Source organism: Scomber japonicus, chromosome 1 (genome assembly GCF_027409825.1).
Source record: "Scomber japonicus isolate fScoJap1 chromosome 1, fScoJap1.pri, whole genome shotgun sequence".
NCBI classification, from domain to species: domain Eukaryota; kingdom Metazoa; phylum Chordata; class Actinopteri; order Scombriformes; family Scombridae; genus Scomber; species Scomber japonicus.
Window position 1 is genome coordinate 18,548,979 of NC_070578.1, and position 18,794 is coordinate 18,567,772.

Here is an 18,794-nt window from a genome sequence, read left to right on the forward strand (position 1 = left end):
GTAGAGGTTAAAATGCTTATATTATAGCTCTGGTGTACAGTGTGTATCTGGTGTATCACTCCTGAGATTCAAACCCATGAGCCTTTCACATTCTCCACTGAGACTGTACTGTTAATTAGAAGCTGGTCTCTGGAATGAATGGCCATGAATGTGTTTCAGTGTGTGTGTGTGTGTGTGTGTGTGTGTGTGTATCATAGTGTGTTTCAGCTCTCTTTTCTAATTAACAGGCAGATCAGTCATCTGAGGTCCTTCTCTGTCTCCTTTTCTCTCATGCTATTTTTCTGTGTCTCTGTCCCCACTCTAGCCCTTCCTCCTTCACTATCTTTTCTCTTCCTTTTTTCACATTATCTTTCACTCTATCTATTCTCTCTTTCCATCACTTTTTAACCTTGTCTCTCCACTTTGTCTCTCAACCTGTCTGTATTTTAAAACTTTCTTATTCATCATTATTATTATTATTATTACTGCCCTTCTACTATGTAACTTCTAACCCCTTCCATTATTCTGCATTATTCTTATAATTTTGATATATCCTCTCTTATCTTGTATGCTTTTGCTCCTGTCATTGACCTTCCCTCCCCCTAATGGCAGTGATCGCCCCCAGCTAACTCATTATGATGGATAAGGTGTAAATGCTGTATATGATCAGGTAAATCTTTTTCAGGAGTTTGACAATGCTTGTTGACTATAACTGACTGAAAATGTCAAGTAAGCCCTTTAACATTACTACGCTTGAGGGAGGGGTTTTAAGGGCATTTTTGGCACAATACATTTTTTTCTTTAAGGCAATAACACATGGTTAACTTTATGAGGTAATGAAGGTAAGAAATATTACTTTGAGTATGACACAGGACACAATCAATATGGGTAAAGTACAGCACTAGGAACAATATTATGACAAATGCAGGTGATAACTGGGCTCCGCAGGCTCCTCAGGAGCAAAGGTACTGGAAGTATCCTCAACAGAAGGGGAGAATTTGGGGGCAAATCTGCATCTTTACATTGAACATATTTTTTTTCTTCTAAAATGAATAGACATATTGTTAGTGTTCATAGCTATTGGAAGGGTTATTTAGCACAGACAGACCTATCATAGTCATGGTCTTGGTACATGGTATAAAATCTATCTAACTATCTAGTTATCTATGTTTGTATCATTTGAAAGCAACTAGGCTACTACATTTTCTTTGATAATTTTGAATATAGGACAAAATGGGCTACTTTGACAATTATATAGTCTACAGGTTTACCAAAATGCCAGTGCCCTGTTTCGTTTTTGGTTATAGGAAGGATAACCTGCCCTCTTCCTGTATTTTTTTGTCTTTTTTAGGTTAGAAGTCATTTACAATCTGTGAGCATAATTTTGATTACCCTATAAATCTCTGTGTTGTCCTGTCTCTCTCTTTTGCTTTCCTTCTATGTAGCTCGTACCTGTGGCAGTAACCTAAGGGGGCCCAGAGGGGTCATAACTTCTCCGAACTACCCTGTTCAGTATGAGAACAATGCACACTGTGTGTGGGTCATCACTGCAATGGACTCTGTGAAGGTGAGCTCATTGTCATTATCTTATTCCTCTCTTTATTTCAGCAGCTTTTCAATCAAAATAATTGTTATAATCTGACACATGAAAAATATACTTTCTATACTACAATATGCTTATATCACATTATATTTTACAGTGTAGTTATCTTATCATGGAAGAGTATTATTTTTTAGACATTGTACTTCATATGCAAAGCGTGACAGTTCTCTTCTTGTGTAAGTTTAAAATGCATGTTTTTTATGCAGCCCATTTTGTCCACTTAACAATTCAATGATCAATTATGGTCAGTATTGCCAACATACTGGCTTTAGCCCTCAAAAGCTTATGTCCGTCGCACTGTCAGTGATGTGAGCTGTGATGTTATGAAGATACATGAGATCAGTTTTAGTAAAAACTATGGGAGGATGGACACCTTCCTACTGACAGTCACTTGAATGGGGGCTGTGTGACTGTGCAGTGGAGATGCTAGTGTTGGCGGCTCTGGCAAACAGATTGCAGGGTCATTTGTCAAAAAAAGTTGCCAACTTTTGCCAAAACGCAGCATCATCAGTGTGCTGCATTTGCCAATCACATACATTACTCATGTGCTTTCCAGAGTTGTAAAATGTTGTTTCCAAGTATGTGTTTTGGCATCTGAGAAGACTTTGATTCACAGATTTGTTAAGTAAACTGGACCTTCTGAATTGTATTTCTTGCCTTTCAGAAAGAAACATGCTGATTTCAGTCACATCATGTCTGACAAGCCATTTAGTGAGCAAGAAATAAGCTGCAGTATATTACCACAAGGGCAGGCTCTGCCTCTTTTAACTGCTTTAGTGTGGACCTTAGCAGTTGCGATATCCTGGTGAGTAGCTAACAGAGCGAGAGTATTGCTACTTTCGTAAAAGGCCAGGGGAAGCAGCTAATGTTAGCTTGAAGAAGTGTTGCTACTCGGTTTGGTTAGTTTTAAAGAGTATCCACAATCAGCTGATCAAACTGTTATTTAGTGACTGTTAAAAGCAGTTCCCATGAAGTGCCCAGTGACCAGTGAGCTTTGCTTAGAGTTGGTGGACAGTTAAGTTACATCCTGGAGAAACAATTGAGTTGAGAGTTGATATCAGAGTACGAGATATGATGGTAAAGGTTTTTGAATGACTGTTGGCTTAGTGTCAGTCCAATTATGGGAAAAGTATCCAGCGTCCCTGTCAATAGACAGGCATAGTTCTAGCCAATACTTGCTTGCAGAATGCAATGTGAGACACAAAAGAAATGCTATAAAAGAGCACCTACCTGTGGTAATCACAGGTTAAAAGAATATGAGAGAATAAGTAGCAGAAACTAAATGAAATAACACAGCAAGGACTATTGTTTGTTTCCTTTTTGTTCTCCATTGCTAAGCTCATGGTCAGTACACCTCCAATTTTGTGAAGGAAACTTTGTTGTTGAGTCATTGTTGTGTAGACATGAATAATTCATATACCTGCGGTACAACAGCTCAAGTCTCTCTGTCTACGGTTTCTTTTGTGGTATTATCTTCTCTTCATGTCTCGTCACATATCCTGTCTTCATTTCTTCTCCCTTTTCCCTGCTCCTGTACTCTCTGCTCTCCACTCTTTCCTTTCACTCTCCCCTTTACCCTCTGCCTGCCTCTCATTTTCTCCTAGCATCTCTCTTCTTTATTCTCTGTTCTTCTCTCCTCTCCTTGTCTCTCCCCCTCATCTCATCTCCTCTGTTCTGCACCACTCTTTCCCCATTTACTCTCTCCTTCTATCATCTTCTCTCACTTTGATTTGTCTAAAATGTTAAGTTTGAAGATGGTGAAAGTAGAGAAAGGGAAGAGCAAAAAGAGTAAGATGGCACTGAGCTCGCTGAAAAACTACAGAAAAATAGAGAGAGGAGAGTATAGAGAATAGAAAAGTATAGTGAGAAATGGGGTTGAATATTAAGCTAGCTACTTTATACCTAAAAAAGTGAGCACCAGAAATGGAGAAAAGAAAAAAAAGACTGAATGTCCAGGTATGTACTTGACATGTGGCATTTGAGTTTGAGATGGGCATACATGAAGTCTACTCACCTATTGAGCCTCTGAAAGAGCAGGGTGGAGAAATAGCAAGATGTAATCGAAGAAGGAGAACAAAAATAAAATAGGGAAAAGGAGAGAGAAATTGGCTTTTCTCATCTCTCTGTCTCGCTGACCTTGATGGATAAAAATGGCAACATTAGTGTAGATGGCCAATAGCTTTTGTCAAACCATGACAGAGTTTCACAGTATGTATGTATATGGCTGTGTAGATTCATCTTGTTCATGTAGTTATAAGACTCTGATGAGTTTTGGGAAAAAAAATACTGACTTTGCATTTTGAGAATAATAATAGTTAGCACTTCTGATATTTTTTCAAACCATTATCAGGCATGGGAAAGTGGTCTGCATTGTAAGACATTTCTTTGGAAGTGATTTCATCTTTATCACAAGGAATCACAACAATTAGGAAAATGGATTAATTGACACGACTGCATTTTTAAGTTTTATCATGACAGAGACTGCTTATTACTAGTGATTCTGCTTGGAGTCAGGTAGCAGATGAAAAGTTTTCTTTGCATTACGTGTGTGTGTTACTTAGGATTTAAAATAGAATATAATACAACAGAGTATAATAGATTCACATAGCCTTAGCTTATGACAGATGTCTTTTATCTATTCTGTATGCATGTGTTAAGAATGCTTGAGGTTTGAGAGCACATTAAGAATGTGCTGTAATGACAGATTATCAGCTACTACAGCTGCTGGCATTTGCAGAATGTCACTATCTACATACACAAAGGGAGAGACAAGGGCAGAGACAAACAGGACGATAAAGACAGTTATAGACTAGACCGGAATAAAATACAATAGGATGGAATATAAATGAACTACACAGAATAAAATTAAGTAGGACCTACCCACAGTATTATGGCAACAGTGCGACAGACTTTGTAAAACTTAAAACACATTCAAATAATAATTCAAACATATTATAGCCTGTAACTAATAAGACATGACAAATGTGGCATGCATGTTCAGATGCCTGTCTCTCCTCTCAGAAAAGGAAACAGTCTTCAAGAGCAGGAAATGCAAGTCACCATCTCTGGTCCAACAAATAACCTGAGCTTTAAAGGGGGCCATGGTGCCACCCATGACCAATAATGTCCTCCCTGTGAAATATAGGAAAGGTCCCTCTACAATTTCTCACACATTCAATTAATATATTAGATAGTTACCAACTGTTTCACTGCTAATTTGTTTTTAAAAATGTTTTAGCGATAGTAGGTAATGTGTGGAATGATCCAGCATGGCATGATGCTTCCTACTTTCATGCTCTTGATCTGTTATTCACACAGTTCACAGAGAGGCTGTCCTGTTTACTGAACTTTGTATGAAGTTAATAAATATTTTGCACTGTACTGTATGTGCAGATGTTACAGTGTCATTCAGGTAATTGAGGACAGATTGAAAGTGATTTTCATCCTAAAACTATCCTATACTATAAAGTAAAGACATGGAATAAAAACAACAAACAAAAGATGGAATTTTCATGAATATCTGTAATGTGTTATAATTATTTATATCTCAGTGAGTTCAACTGAGCTTCCATTAATAAGAAATCTGCTGAGCCCGATCAGCTGGTTCTTTCTGCCTGGACACTTTGCCGGAAGGGCCTCAGCTTGTTTTCTGTTAACCTCTTTTACGAGCTTACGATCTTGCTTAAGTAGAAGACATATATTCCCGCTTGAACATTGATCTTTAATCAGGATTTAATTTGTGTATACAGGGAATGAGACAGATGATTAAACACACTATTTAGAATCCTAAGTGTAAGATACCCAGAAAAAAAAAAAAAAAAATTATATACTTTCTGTGGTCGGTTAGAGAGAAAGTACTTAGAGGCTTAGGGAGAGAATAAGACATTTAAAGAGCGTAAATGAGCAAGAATTAAGATGAATAACAATCATCTTTGTGTAGATCTTTTCTTTTTCTCCTTACAATTCTCCAATTCCATCTCAGACTCCTGCGCTGTCCTTCTTTTTTATTCCCTCTGTGTGCTCGCCGTGCCTCAGACTGACTATTATTTCAGATGACTTCTTTCATCAATAACATGTTATATAAAATTGAGACAGAGACAAATGTTTTTATCGAAGTGTGCGTTCGTCTTTGTTCCCTCCTTGTTTAGGTTTACGTGTGAAGGCTTAAATAGCCAATAAGCAATGCCGGCTGGTTGCGTGTCTGTTGTCATTCTGTTAAGTCCTAAATAAAAGCAGCACAATCAATACAGTTTGTAATGGTCTGACAGTGTGTCGGCAAAATACTGCCTGCCTGTGTGCTCCGATTGTGTGCGTTTGTGTGGATGTCTGTGTTATTGTTTGTGTAAGTATGTGTGCTCGCAACTGGTTGAGTTTGATGTTATGAATGTTGACTGTGTGTTTTCTGTCTGCCAACTTAATTGCTAACTGCCAGAGGTTGTGAGAAATATGTTGTTGGGTAAACTGTCAAATTTTAGATAGTAGTGAGGAAAAACTCGGGTCAACATCAGAGAAGAGGACTCAATGGTGTGTGTGTGTGTGTGTGTGTGTGTGTATGTGTGTGTGTTTTGTGTGTGTCAATCACTTGATTCATCAGTATCAAGCAGATAATTATTTTGTGGAAGTCTGAACCATGCCTGACTGCTCACACACGTACACCCTGAAACGCGTCGTCACACATAACACATTAGGTCTCTAATCATCGCTGTCTTTTTCCTGATGAATACATATTAGTGTGTGAGAGTGCAGGTGTGTGGTATTATAGTATTGAATGTCATTTTCATGCATGGATCATCATCATCATCACTTTAGTGTTGGCAGGACACATTCGGTGACATTCTATCAGATTCATTTAAATTTTACTTAATACAGACATTGAGGCCATTGAAGATCAATAAAAGCATAATTGCATTATTTCTCAAGCTGTTACATGCTGAGAACCTAATGCCCAATATTCAGTGCATCGTCATAAAATGGTGTGGGTGTAAGCTAAAGCCAATTGTAATTTGGGTTTTATTGTGCTCTGGGCATTGATTCTATCGATTATGAAAACTGAGGCCAGAGTTACGAAAATTACGAAAAGTTATTCTGTTAGTGTTTAATAGTTTAACCTGAATGTGTCCTTTGAAGTGCTAAGCGACACTAGTGTTACTGTAAGCTGAAGCTGGGTTATTAACTGTATGTATTTATTTATTTATTGGTTTATTTAACAGGGACAGTGCACATTAATAAACTGTAAATGCACCACAGTTAGCCAAGAGACTCTTTTCATATGCAGTCCCTGGACAGATGTTACTGTGTCACTTTAAAAACAGAATATAAATTACAAAGTTATTGAGATCACTTATAGGGCTGCATAACAATAAAAAATAGAAAGAGAATATTAATGTTAATAAAAACAGCATTCAAGACACCCTTATACCACACTGTCAGTTGCTATTTAAAATATGCAACACAGAGGCACATAATACAATAAATTGAGAGATATTTATGTTAGATAGAAATATGGACTAAATAAGACCATATTGTGCTGTAGTGTTGGACAGTAATTGAAACATGCATAGCAGAAGCACATAGAAAACAAGCACAGTATATAAAATACACAAATCATAAAAGCAAAGCCACAATAAGTTGCAGATACACAAGGGTAGACTTGTGATAGCAACATAGTGACAGTTGACAGCAGGCACCAAGAGAAGTACAGCATAGATACACTGAGGACAGTAAATGGACTGTCCCTTGACCACTCAAAGCATTTTTACACTTCAAGTCACATTTACCCATTCACACACACGTATACACTGATGGCAGTGGCTGCCATGCAGGATGCCAATCTGCTTATCACACACACATTTACACACTGTTGGACCAGCCATCGGGAGCAATTCAGGGTTCAGTATCTTGGCCACAGACTGGAGGAGCCGGGAATCGAACTGCTAATCTTCTGATTAGTGGACAACCCACTCTACCTCCTGAGCCAAAGCCGCTGCTCACACTGCTGAGTGTTAATTAACCATTTCTTTAAATGAGCTCTAAATAAAGCATATGTGTCCAGTTCTCTAATAGTTGATTGTATGGAGTTCTACACTACACTGCAGCTTTAACAGAGAGCACAGACTGACTGAAAGTACTTATTCTGCGTTGAATGACACAATCCTCTCTTGCTACACGTGCTATGTATCTTGACAAACTGTCTGGGTGGAGGAGTCAAGCCATATATAATCTTGTATATTCGACAGACTTAGAACCGATTTGTTGTTAAGGATTTTAAGTGTTCCTCTAAACAAAGTTTCTAAAATTGTAGTGGTGCTAGCCTGCAGCCACGTTGTTAAACAGTAAGTGGTATGAGAAATGACCATGGAATGCATGTACATCTAAGCTGCCTCTGTTGACATGTAACTGAATGAACCGAATGAACCTGAAATTCTCAAAGATTGAATTTGAGCTGGTTACAGACCTTTTTCACCTGAGCCTTGAAATAAAATTTGGAATCAATCAGATTTTAGAGGAATGGTAGTAATATGTATCATTGCCATTGCAGAGAGAAACTGTGCAATTTCTGCACTGCAAATGATACAACATACAGGCCATAGCTCAGTACTGACATTGATCACATAGAATGGGCAGAATGCATTAGTGAAGTGCAGGGTAAATAACCATCACTGTCCGTGGTAATGGAAAAACTTTCACCTATCGCTGCCTAATTAGCACATTATCTCATTTCAAGGCTTTCTGCTGTCCTGGCTTTTGAGTATAATTTGGCAGTCTGACTGACCTACTGTAATTCACTGCATTAGCTCTGTCACTGGCTCTCATTCTCTCATTCTCTCACCTAACATCTCTCTACCAAAGGAGGTTGTTAATGGCGATGCATGAATGTCCCAAGGTTACAATTTTTAGTTGTGTGCAGCGATCTCCTCTATTGTTGATCATTAATTCATACAATTTTATTTTAGAGCTGTATTGTAAAAACTAAAATCTTGAATTGACAAAAGAATGTTCTCCACCTATGTGCTTTTGTCAGGTAGTCTTTGCTGTTTCTCAGAACAGTTTATAATGCTGTTTCCACAAGGCTGTCACACAGCTGTTGCTCAAACCTAGTATGCAGTTTATTTTCCTAAACTGTTCAGCCAACAGGTCAACAGCACTCAAAGGTGCTGTAACACCTCAACAGGGGAGTTATTTTACCACACAGCAGCTGTTTGCTTTCTTACCACTTAAAGCAAAGGTCACCTCGGGGCAAGTCTGCAATGCATAAACATGGCGCATCTGGGTACTTGCAGGGTACAGCCACTGGGCTATCATCTTTGCCAGTTTATTATTAAATTGACAGGTACTTTATTTGTCCCAAATAGAAAATCACTTGTCAGAGCATATAACAACATTCAAATTGGATAAATAAGTTAAAAAACAATGACATATCAGGCCAAGATGCCATAATCACCATAGATGATGTACCCTCTATTCTGTAATGAAGCCATTTTTATTACAGTATAGTGTAAAGACCTTATTACATACAGTACATCGTCTGTGAAGAAATGAGTCCCTTGGGGGCAGATATCAAGTAATTTTGTCATTGTCTTTGTCACCTCTTCTTTTGCTGTTTCCAAGGAGCTGGTATCCACTGAACGTGCTAACATGTTTGGTTGCAGTTGTCAGTCATGGATTAGATTTCAACATGTCTGAAGCAAATGGAGTTCATTCTTAACACTTATATGATGAATCACTTGGATTTATGATTCACACTGTCATAGGTTTGGTAAATCTCACACTGTTATTAGTTAAATATATGCTTGATTTAAAAGTGTAGCACTTCACCTCTTATGGAAAATGTGCCAAATATTTAAGAAGCTGTGATTAACATAATGTAACAAAAAAAAACAAGAACAATAAAATAGGTGTTAATTATAAGAGGCATAATGGCTCTAAGCAATAAGCACCTCGGTTCAGATAGCAGCCCCAGCCCTCTTTCTGTTGTTTTCATTTTTCTGCCTGTATTGTTGTGAGTTTTCCCAACAGTGAACCAGTTTCCTTACACGATCCAAAGACATGCAGGTCAGGTAGACTGTTAATGAGTTATTGTATATTAGCCTTCTGATTGCCTGGCCATCTGTCAAGGGTCGCACTATGCCCTCTAGCCAGTGAATAGTGGGACAGGTTCTGGCCTTTGAGACCCTGAAAACAATGAACATGTAAAGAAAAGCAATGAATGAATGCTTCAGGCCTTTTCACACACAGAACTGCTCAATTCTGCCTCGTTTAATTTTTTTAATTCATTTCTTTTTTTTTGGGGGGGGGGGAGCAACTGGCAGAGATGCCAATAGTAAGTAGGGAGAGAGAGAGGGAGGAATGACCCGCAGCATAGGTCCTCGACTAGACCCGAACCAGGGACGCCACTACCACGTGCCATGCGCTCCAACCACTCGACCACCAGGGCCCTCCGCTGCCTCATTTTATTTTAATGAAAACCTGACAGCAGACCTCAGGAAGCACTTACTAACCAATTAGGCTATATATATCTTCTGAAATATCATATTACTTAAAATCCAACCAAAATCAATCTGCATATTTTTCATCTGCTGCAGTATACCAGAAACCAATAGCTAGGAATTTACATATTACATTTCTAGTTTCATGATGGTGCCCCCTAGTTTCACATTCATAATTCAACAGAATACAGTTTTCTGTCAATGTAGGTAGAGGACTTGTTTCCATACAGCCCTTCAACGTCAGTTAAAAGACTAGATAGCTAATTAGCTGCTCAGCTGCAGCCTGCAGCACATTAAAAAGCATGTTAATATACCTGCAAATGTAACTTAGATCCAGGTAGATGCTGATGTGTCTTTACTCTTCAGTAAAACTCCCAATGCACTGCCTATGCAGGCTACAGTGCAAGTTTGTTTACTTGGTCTCTCATTGCTTTGACAGGGCTGCTGGGGCTGTGGCATTGAACTTAGAGCTCTGTGTACATTCAGCTACAGCACTGACTGCTTTGTGCTGGTTAACAGCCTGTAGATGTTCTTCACTGCTGATCTAAATCAATTGTTTTGAAGATAATTTCTAAGCAATGACTTAGTATGCATCCTGACACCGTGCTTGACCCTCTTTGCTCAACTACACGGTGTGTATCCATTGTAAATTTCACTGTAGCTGCAAGATGCAGTGCACTGTAAAGATTATTTATAACGCTCTCTTGAGCTGCAATGAGTAGCAAAGTGCACTTAAAATTCTGATTAGACTCAATGCTTCTAGAAAAAAAAGAGAAAAGAAATGTGCCTCTCCCCCCGTACCGTAAGTCAAATGAGTAATTTGATTAATTATTGACTGCACATATTTTGTTTTGTGTAAGTGATTACACTTTGAATGTAACATGGCATGCATAAAGGCGGTGTCGTGGATCGTGTCCTCAAATAGAGTTTCAGGTTATTCTTTACTTATTTATTTGGTTGAAATACTAAAAGTAATTTATTGGAAAAAGGCCCCAAACTGCCATTGTGGCAGCTCACCAATGACTCAACATAGTTGCACAATCTCAGCAAGGGAATTCTAGCACACTCTGCTTTCAGGACAGCTGTTCCCTCTCTGTACTACTTCTGACAGGGGGTCACCTCAGTGCAGGACTTAAACTTTTTCCTGGCAGTTTATTTTTGACTTGCGGTAGTAGACAATGAATTAAAGATGCACTATTTATGTAAAACCACACCTCTGTTACGTTATATTGGGTAACTTATTGTTGCAACAGAGAAGACTTTCACAAACCTGATCCAACCCAGTTAAGACATCAGAAAAATTCTGATATTGGGTGGGGTCTTTAGTATGACATTATCAGTGTGAACAGGAGTTAAGTCAGCATTAAAAAATTAGCATCTCTTGTTAGTCCACAGTAACATCCTCAATCTTTGACCACCAGTTTGTAATCACCAGTGGTGTGCAGGTCACATTATATGATTGAATTATTAAGTGTTAAGTCACATTTCATGTCAGTTGGGGGTGCCAGATTTTTTTTTTATAAAAGATATGTGCTCATGCTGCAAAGTGTAGGATTTTCCTTTTGGTTGTTCCTCATTAGAAAATAATGTACGACAAAGGCATTTATCATGTGTTCTCTTATGGCTGCTGCTGACCCCCCGCCCTATGTGTATAATCCTTTATAGTGCTCTTTCTGTGCCTGCCAAGTAGTCTGTGTGGTCCCAGGGTTCGGATGCTCCTCCCACTTCCTGGTTGGCATTTTCAACAATCCTGATTGGAGCAGTACCCAGTCCAATGTTTCAGTCCAGATGGTGCAAATGGGGACTGAATCTACAAATGCTTGGCCAGCTTGTCAGTCAGCATGGGGTGATTCTATGAAAACAGCTGGCCACCATGCCTCTCATTGCTATTTTACACTATTAGATATCCAATGTTTGTGAAATGAGTACGAGGTACTTGTTAACTACCTGAGTACTAAACCAGGTATAGTTTCTTGTTGATTACTTATAACACACATTTAGAATTTCCCTTTGTTAGACAAACAGAGCAAGGGTGTTGTTTTGACTGTTTTTTGTGAAGTAAGAAATAGATGGTGTTTTATTTTCATTTTGGTTTATTTTAGATAAAGTGAGTTGTAGCTTGTATTTTAAGAGTCCTCATTTGGCTATATATGTTTATTTGATTTAAACAGCACCCACAGGCCCTTTTTCCTTTGTAGTTTGCCCCTTGGGTTTTTGTATTTAATAATGGTCTAAGTTCCTTGTAAATTAGTAACTTTATTTTACCAATTATATCTGGTTTTATGTTACATCCCCTAGTGACATGTTCAAAGCTATTCTTGGTAAATGCCTTAACTGTAGAAGTGAAATTTTGTTTTTTTTGTTGTTGAGTAGGTCATTAAATGTTCAATCAAATCTCAGATTGACTGTCTGGTGTTCTCGTAGAAATCATTGTTTGACATGGGGAAAATAGCTTGTGGGTGTAATTAGTTACAATATAACACGTTAGTTTAATCACATTACATTCATCTGTAACGCAGTAATGTAACGCATTACAGTGTCTACATTCAGTAATCACATTACAGTTACTAAACAAACAAATGTGGGGTGACTTGCGTTACATAAATTCTTCAATTATTATGTATAAACTGGGAGGATAAAAAAAAATATTCAAAGGTACTGTACGTTTCATGCATGCAACAACTGCCTGATCTCTCATGATAACACAAAGCTAGTAACGAGACACTCAAACAGTTTGTCTATATACTTTTTTGAGGCAGTCATTATTTGTCCAACATGGTGTTATGATGATCAAGACTCATATTATTTTGTTTATTGATATATTATTTTTACATAACATCGCCAGCGTTGCTAAGGAGTAGCGCAAAAGTAATGTGTAGTACATTACATTTTTTGAGTAATGACCCCAACACTGTTAATGAGGAGGTTGGTGTCACTGCCTTCAAGATTGAAATGAAACCTATACCCATATGTACTCTTGGGGGGGGGGGGGGTGCTAGATCCTGCACAACAGCATAGTGTGTATTGTAGGGAGGCTGCCCTCTGACCAGAGTACCCTAGTGTAAATCACCATTCATGCCATGAAGCAATCTCAGAACCCATCGGCTATCTGTCTGGTTGCCAAAGCCAGTATTCCGGGGCTTCCAGTGGAGCCAGCAGATATCTGGATAATGGATATCCGGACCAAGACTTGATCTTCTGTGTACTGATTGTTGTTTGCAGTCCAGTTAGCAACTTCAGACCATCCAGACAACATTTTGCTAACCTCTATAAACAGATATATGCATATGAAGGTAGGTAGATAGAAAGGTATGTAGATAGATGTTCTCTCACAGTACTCTGATGTAAGGTCACAACAGTGAGGTCAAGATTGGCAGACAAAGTTTAGTTTTTGAGATTCAAGGGTTTTTTTTGTTTTCTGGGGTAATGGATGGGGAGTATGAGGAGAGGCATGCAAACCATTATTGTCTTGTGTACACGGCTTATAACGTCTATACCACTACATTAACTGGCTTTGGGTAGCGTCTATCATGAGGCACTGAGATTTAACTGTGGTTCTTTTAGTATGACTGACTGACTGACTGTGTTCTCTACTCTGAAGTGAATAGGTCATACTTATGTGTTCATCGTCTCACTGGTATGTGTTCATCTACAAAACCATTCTGGGCAAAATTAGCTCTTACTTATCTTCTCTTTTAAAATGGAAACAAGGAGTTCACAACCTTCGCTCTATGGACATTTTGGAATTTGTTGTTCCCAAAGTAAGAACTAAGTTGGGAAAGAGAGCTTTTAGGTTTCTGGTACCTGATGCTTGGAACTATTTACAATCTGAACTTCAACTTCAAAACCTCATACCCTTGACCGAATTTAAAGCACAAGTGAAAATTTAAAGCACAAGTGAAAACTGGAGTCCAGGCTGTCTGTGTGCAAGTGTTTTATATGAGTAAGTTTTAATGTAGCTCTTTTACTGTAACTGTGTTGCTGCCGTCTTGGCTAGGTATCCCTTGTAAAAGAGATCATTGATCTCAATGGGACTAACCCGGTTAATCAAGACTAATAAATAATTATAATAACAATAAATCAAATCTGCTGTGAATTTAGGACCATGAGTAAGAGAAATGTTTTTATTTTTTTTATTTTTTTCCTGGAGTGTGATCATGCCCGGAGGAGACCCTAAAATTCACATCATTACAACTTCACTAGCTGAGTGACTGCCTGTATTTCACTGTAGGTTTGGATTGCACTGTGCACTTAACAAGGTTTAAATGGCTTATTGGGCTTATCCCTTTGAGGAGCATCCACCCTTAAACTGATACACTGTTTTTTATTGTGATCTTGGACATGCGCAGTCCAAATTTGAGCATTAGCAACTCAGTCCTGAAATACTAGTTATCACTAGAGGAACCAATATTCAATTTAGAGGACTTGTTTATTGCAACAAACTTTTTGTATGTCTGTACAGTCAAAACTATTCAGTAGATTATTAGTCTTTAAGACTTAGATTCGGCTTCTGTCCAGTTTTCTCTTCATCTGTGTTGCTCCCTTTCTTTCTGACTTTCTTTTTTCTTTCTTTTATTCAGAAAATAAACTAATCTAATGTAGTTTGAGGTTGCAATCGGCTTTTAATGTCTTTCTAAATAGGCCCATTTGGATCTATTGAACAGCACTGAACTTCTTTGGTAATGACCTTGGTGTGATAACGCTTCAGTTCCTTCTTTTAAGTCTGTAGTCTGCTGCTACTATGCAATCTACTTTGACTGTCTAGACACACATACACACACACACACACACACACACACACACACACACACACACACACACACACAAACAAACATATCAAGAAAGAGACATCTATGCAAATAAACACAGCCATACTGTGCTCACACATAGAAACAAGCAGGCCTTAACATCATTCTGCTTCAGTTGTTCAAATGGGCTCACAAACATGCTTGGATGCACAGAAAACTATAGTCTGGTGATTCTGTTCTACTTCATTCCCTTATGACCACAAGCTGCAGCTGCTGAACAATTAACAACAACCTTAACCTCTCTGACATGGACACACAAAAAGTCTGCAACAAACATGTTGGTTATCTGATTATCAGCGTGTTTTGGAGGTAGAAGAGGAAGTGATTCGGTTGGGAGTCCTACAGAAAAAATAATCCAATCATCAACAAGGATGTTTCAAATGTTGTTTTTGGTGCTTGGCTCATGAAGCATGCAATGGGACTAACATTAGCTCTGTGTGAAAAAAAAAACATAACCTTCTTATTCAGTTGAGTAAGGGCATTTTGGCCTCTGATAAACCTTCCAAGTCACGATCTGTTACTCAAACTGGACTTCCTGTGTCAAATTTCATTTCATGAGGCAACATGCTCCATCAACAGCAGGACTGTTTTCGGTGCGAATGCCAGCTTAGTCTCCAAGCTTCTGTGTGGGCAGGCTAATTAGCTATCTAGCCTGCAAACTAATTTCAGCTTTCCCCCTCATAGATGAACGGTACCAGTCAAAAGTTTGGACACACTTTCTCATTAAGGTGAATAGGTATGAGGATGTATGCAAACTTGTACTGTATGTTTGGTCATTTGTTCATTAATCCAAGGTGCATCACATATGTATTCATGCTTGTAGATATGAAGGAGAGTTAGTTGGAAAGCACACATAGGTTGCATGTTCTGAGGCTCTGAGGGTCTCTCTGTGTTTTGTCCCAGCTGTTATCAGGCTTTATGTCAGTATCACCCTGAGTTTACAAAACAAAGAGTTTGCTGATTGGCAGTCTTAGTTTTGGTGCATTGCCTTTTCTAAATAGTTATTAAACTAACAGCCAATTAACATGGAAAGCGTTTTTAGAAATGTTTTTGACATCCATCACTCTGGCGTCTCACACCTCCATTTATTAAATGTATTAATCCACTTTGAATCCGAGTGACCCCAGGACCCCTGCGTTTTTTAACGACCCAAGTTTTTTTTTTCTTTTCTGTTAGATTAAGTGAAACATAATCTGCACAGACAGCTGTTTAAATCACATAAATCCCCCACTGTATGTTTTGAACTTTATAACTGATTGATTGATCAAGGCTTGCCTGTTTCACTACAGTAGGCTTTGAAATAAAATCAGTGAATCAATAAATACCAAAACATTTTCATTTCTTATTGTGGTGCTGACATAAAAACTATTTTGCCTGGTGAAGGCAGTTTGGCTTGCTGCTCTCCTCTTTTGTTGTCCTCTCTGCGTTTGATAGATGACTGGTTCTGCACACAGGTTGGAGTAGGTGTGTATTGAACAGATAGACTGCAATAATGTCCATGGCTTACTCTATGTGGATTCCCAGTAATAGTTTGACTCATGTTTGACAACCAAGAAATGGTCTCTCTATCCCCCTAAATGCCTTTGTAGTTGACTTGCACTGCTATTGCACTACTAATATCTATATACTAATACTATATATCAATATCTTACATCAATATTGAAAATACTGTGTCGTCAAGAAATGGTTAAACATTATTTTAACAGTGAAAAGGATTATTTTAAATAAATAAATGAATGTATACAGAAACTCATTTGTCCCTGTGAACCTTGAGACAGACAGGAAAATATACAAGACTTAAAAATAAAACAAAATGCTTCATTAATGGTTCCTGTGATTTATTGTTAGCCAGGAGTTAATACCTCAGAATGTTATTTTACATATTTTTCCCATTATTGGCAGCCATTTTGAAGAGACTAAACATGGCCAGAGGTGGTAACATTCAGTGTATAATAAGACAGTTTAGGACTTTCTACAAGTATCACTCTTTTTTTTTTTTATTGGACAGCATCATGAATATAAGTTGCTAATGTCAAAAATAAACATTTCCTTTTTTTTCTCCTTCAGTCTGTTTGCATAAATATTTGCACTATTTGGGAGATGTTGTGTGTGTGTGTGCGTGTGTCATGATGGCAGTTAATCCCACAGATGGTTACATATGCTTTAACAGTATTTGAACATTTGCTCTGGATTTTTATTATGACAAAACATGGCCAAAGGCTTAGGGATGCATAGCTAATTCCAGTGTGTTGAAATGTTTCTCACCCGCTTATCACTCGTGGTAATGCTTTTCTTCACTCCAGTGTGATTTGCCATGTTATAGATTCTCATCCACAATATCATATGGCCATGGTTCATTTTAGTCCTCTAATACACCAGAGGCTCGCTGATTGAGACCAGCTCTTGGAGATTTCCTGAACACAAGTGAAATCTGCCATCCTCCATTATGTCAGGGATGTGATTTACAGCTAATAAATAATGGATAAGCAGCAAATAATGGAAAACCAGTATTACAGCATTTTAGAGCACACAGTAGATTGATGATCCGGTGCTGTATGCATGCAACTACAACCACCGACGTGCCTCCACGTAAAGTATTTAGCACTCAATTTCTCAGTGTTAAACAGCAGAAGGGTGTAGGATTCAGGATGTGTAGCTCCCAGAAGGGATTTGTGGAACTATGAATGTAAAGGAGGACGCTGCCAAATAAAAGCGAGGGTGCTTTCAGTTGGAGAGTTTCTTTCTTTCTCTCTGTGCCCTTTGATTAAAGATGAATTATTCTAGAATACCAATATGTCACTGTCAAGTTAATTGTTGTACCTTTGTCATAGCAGCTTTAATTAAATGAGAAAATGGTCACGGCCAAGTCCACTGGTTGTGTTTCTCTCTCTCACACTGGTGGTATTATTAGTACTCTTGAGAAGAAAATATTCCTCACCTCTTTTTCTCATTTAGACAAACAGTTCTAAATTAAATCAACACATGAATTTGTATGATTTATTTCACATTATGATCTATCATGGGTTCCCAACATTTTGTGTAGTCTGTGTGTTTGGACTGCATGGGAATGACAATATGCATAACAACAAATTAAGTACAGCACCACTGGTCCATTCTTCAAGGTAAGCTTTGCATTGTGAAAAGATTTCAAATGTTAGGCCTGTTTGGGCTGAAATAACAGACGCCTGGTTCATACTGTGCTGTAATTAAGGTAATTAAAGAAGTTATGAGGACATAAGGTTGACAGAGGCTGCCAATCTTTTCAAAGGGGATCTTTTTTGTTAACAAAATGCTATTTTATGATTAATATTATTAATTTATCACTATAAACATGCAACCCCTAACAGCATCGAGGCAGTTCAACACCAGGATACGAGGCTTTCACATTTTCCCAATGGTATAATCAAATGTTCATCTGTTGCTGTAAGTTGTGAAGGTGGAAAATCTCGGGGCTGTTTATGCTTAATTTCTCACTTATTCTCTGTTGTAACAGTTTCTCTGTTTGCCTCTTTGTTTTGGTGTGTTTTTCTAGGTGATAAAGCTGTCATTTGAAGAGTTTGACCTGGAAAGAGGATATGACACTCTAACTGTGGGAGATGGAGGAAAGATAGGAGACACTCGGAGGGTACTCTATGTGTAAGCACCACTTTTATGTGCTGACCTATAATATAGTGTTATTGTCACACAACAGTATACAGTAACATAATGGTGCCAATCAGAGGGACAATTGGGGACACACTGAAGCAATAGTGCGGGTACATGTTGCATTTGTTAGAATATGTTATTGACTTATAATGTTTTAAGGAAACTGTAGGGTTTACATTCATGTCCATTCACTCAACACTGTGTGTTATAGGAATGTAGACTTTCACAGTACACACAAACTATTGCATACTTCACTCACAAATTAGGTCACAG

The 18,794-nt window shown here is 38.2% G+C and overlaps 1 protein-coding gene across 1 annotated transcript in view; it reads left to right on the forward strand.

Annotated features, from left to right (window-relative positions):
- The window catches only part of LOC128357768 (CUB and sushi domain-containing protein 1-like), a gene marked incomplete at its 5' end in the record, with an annotated part of 321,638 nt that overhangs the window by 154,224 nt on the left and 148,620 nt on the right, over positions 1-18,794 (forward strand). Inside the window, 2 exons of the mRNA XM_053318176.1 lie at positions 1,425-1,546; positions 18,409-18,512. Of these exons, the coding sequence (XP_053174151.1) occupies positions 1,425-1,546; positions 18,409-18,512 (226 nt within the window). The remainder of the gene's footprint in view (positions 1-1,424; positions 1,547-18,408; positions 18,513-18,794) is intronic.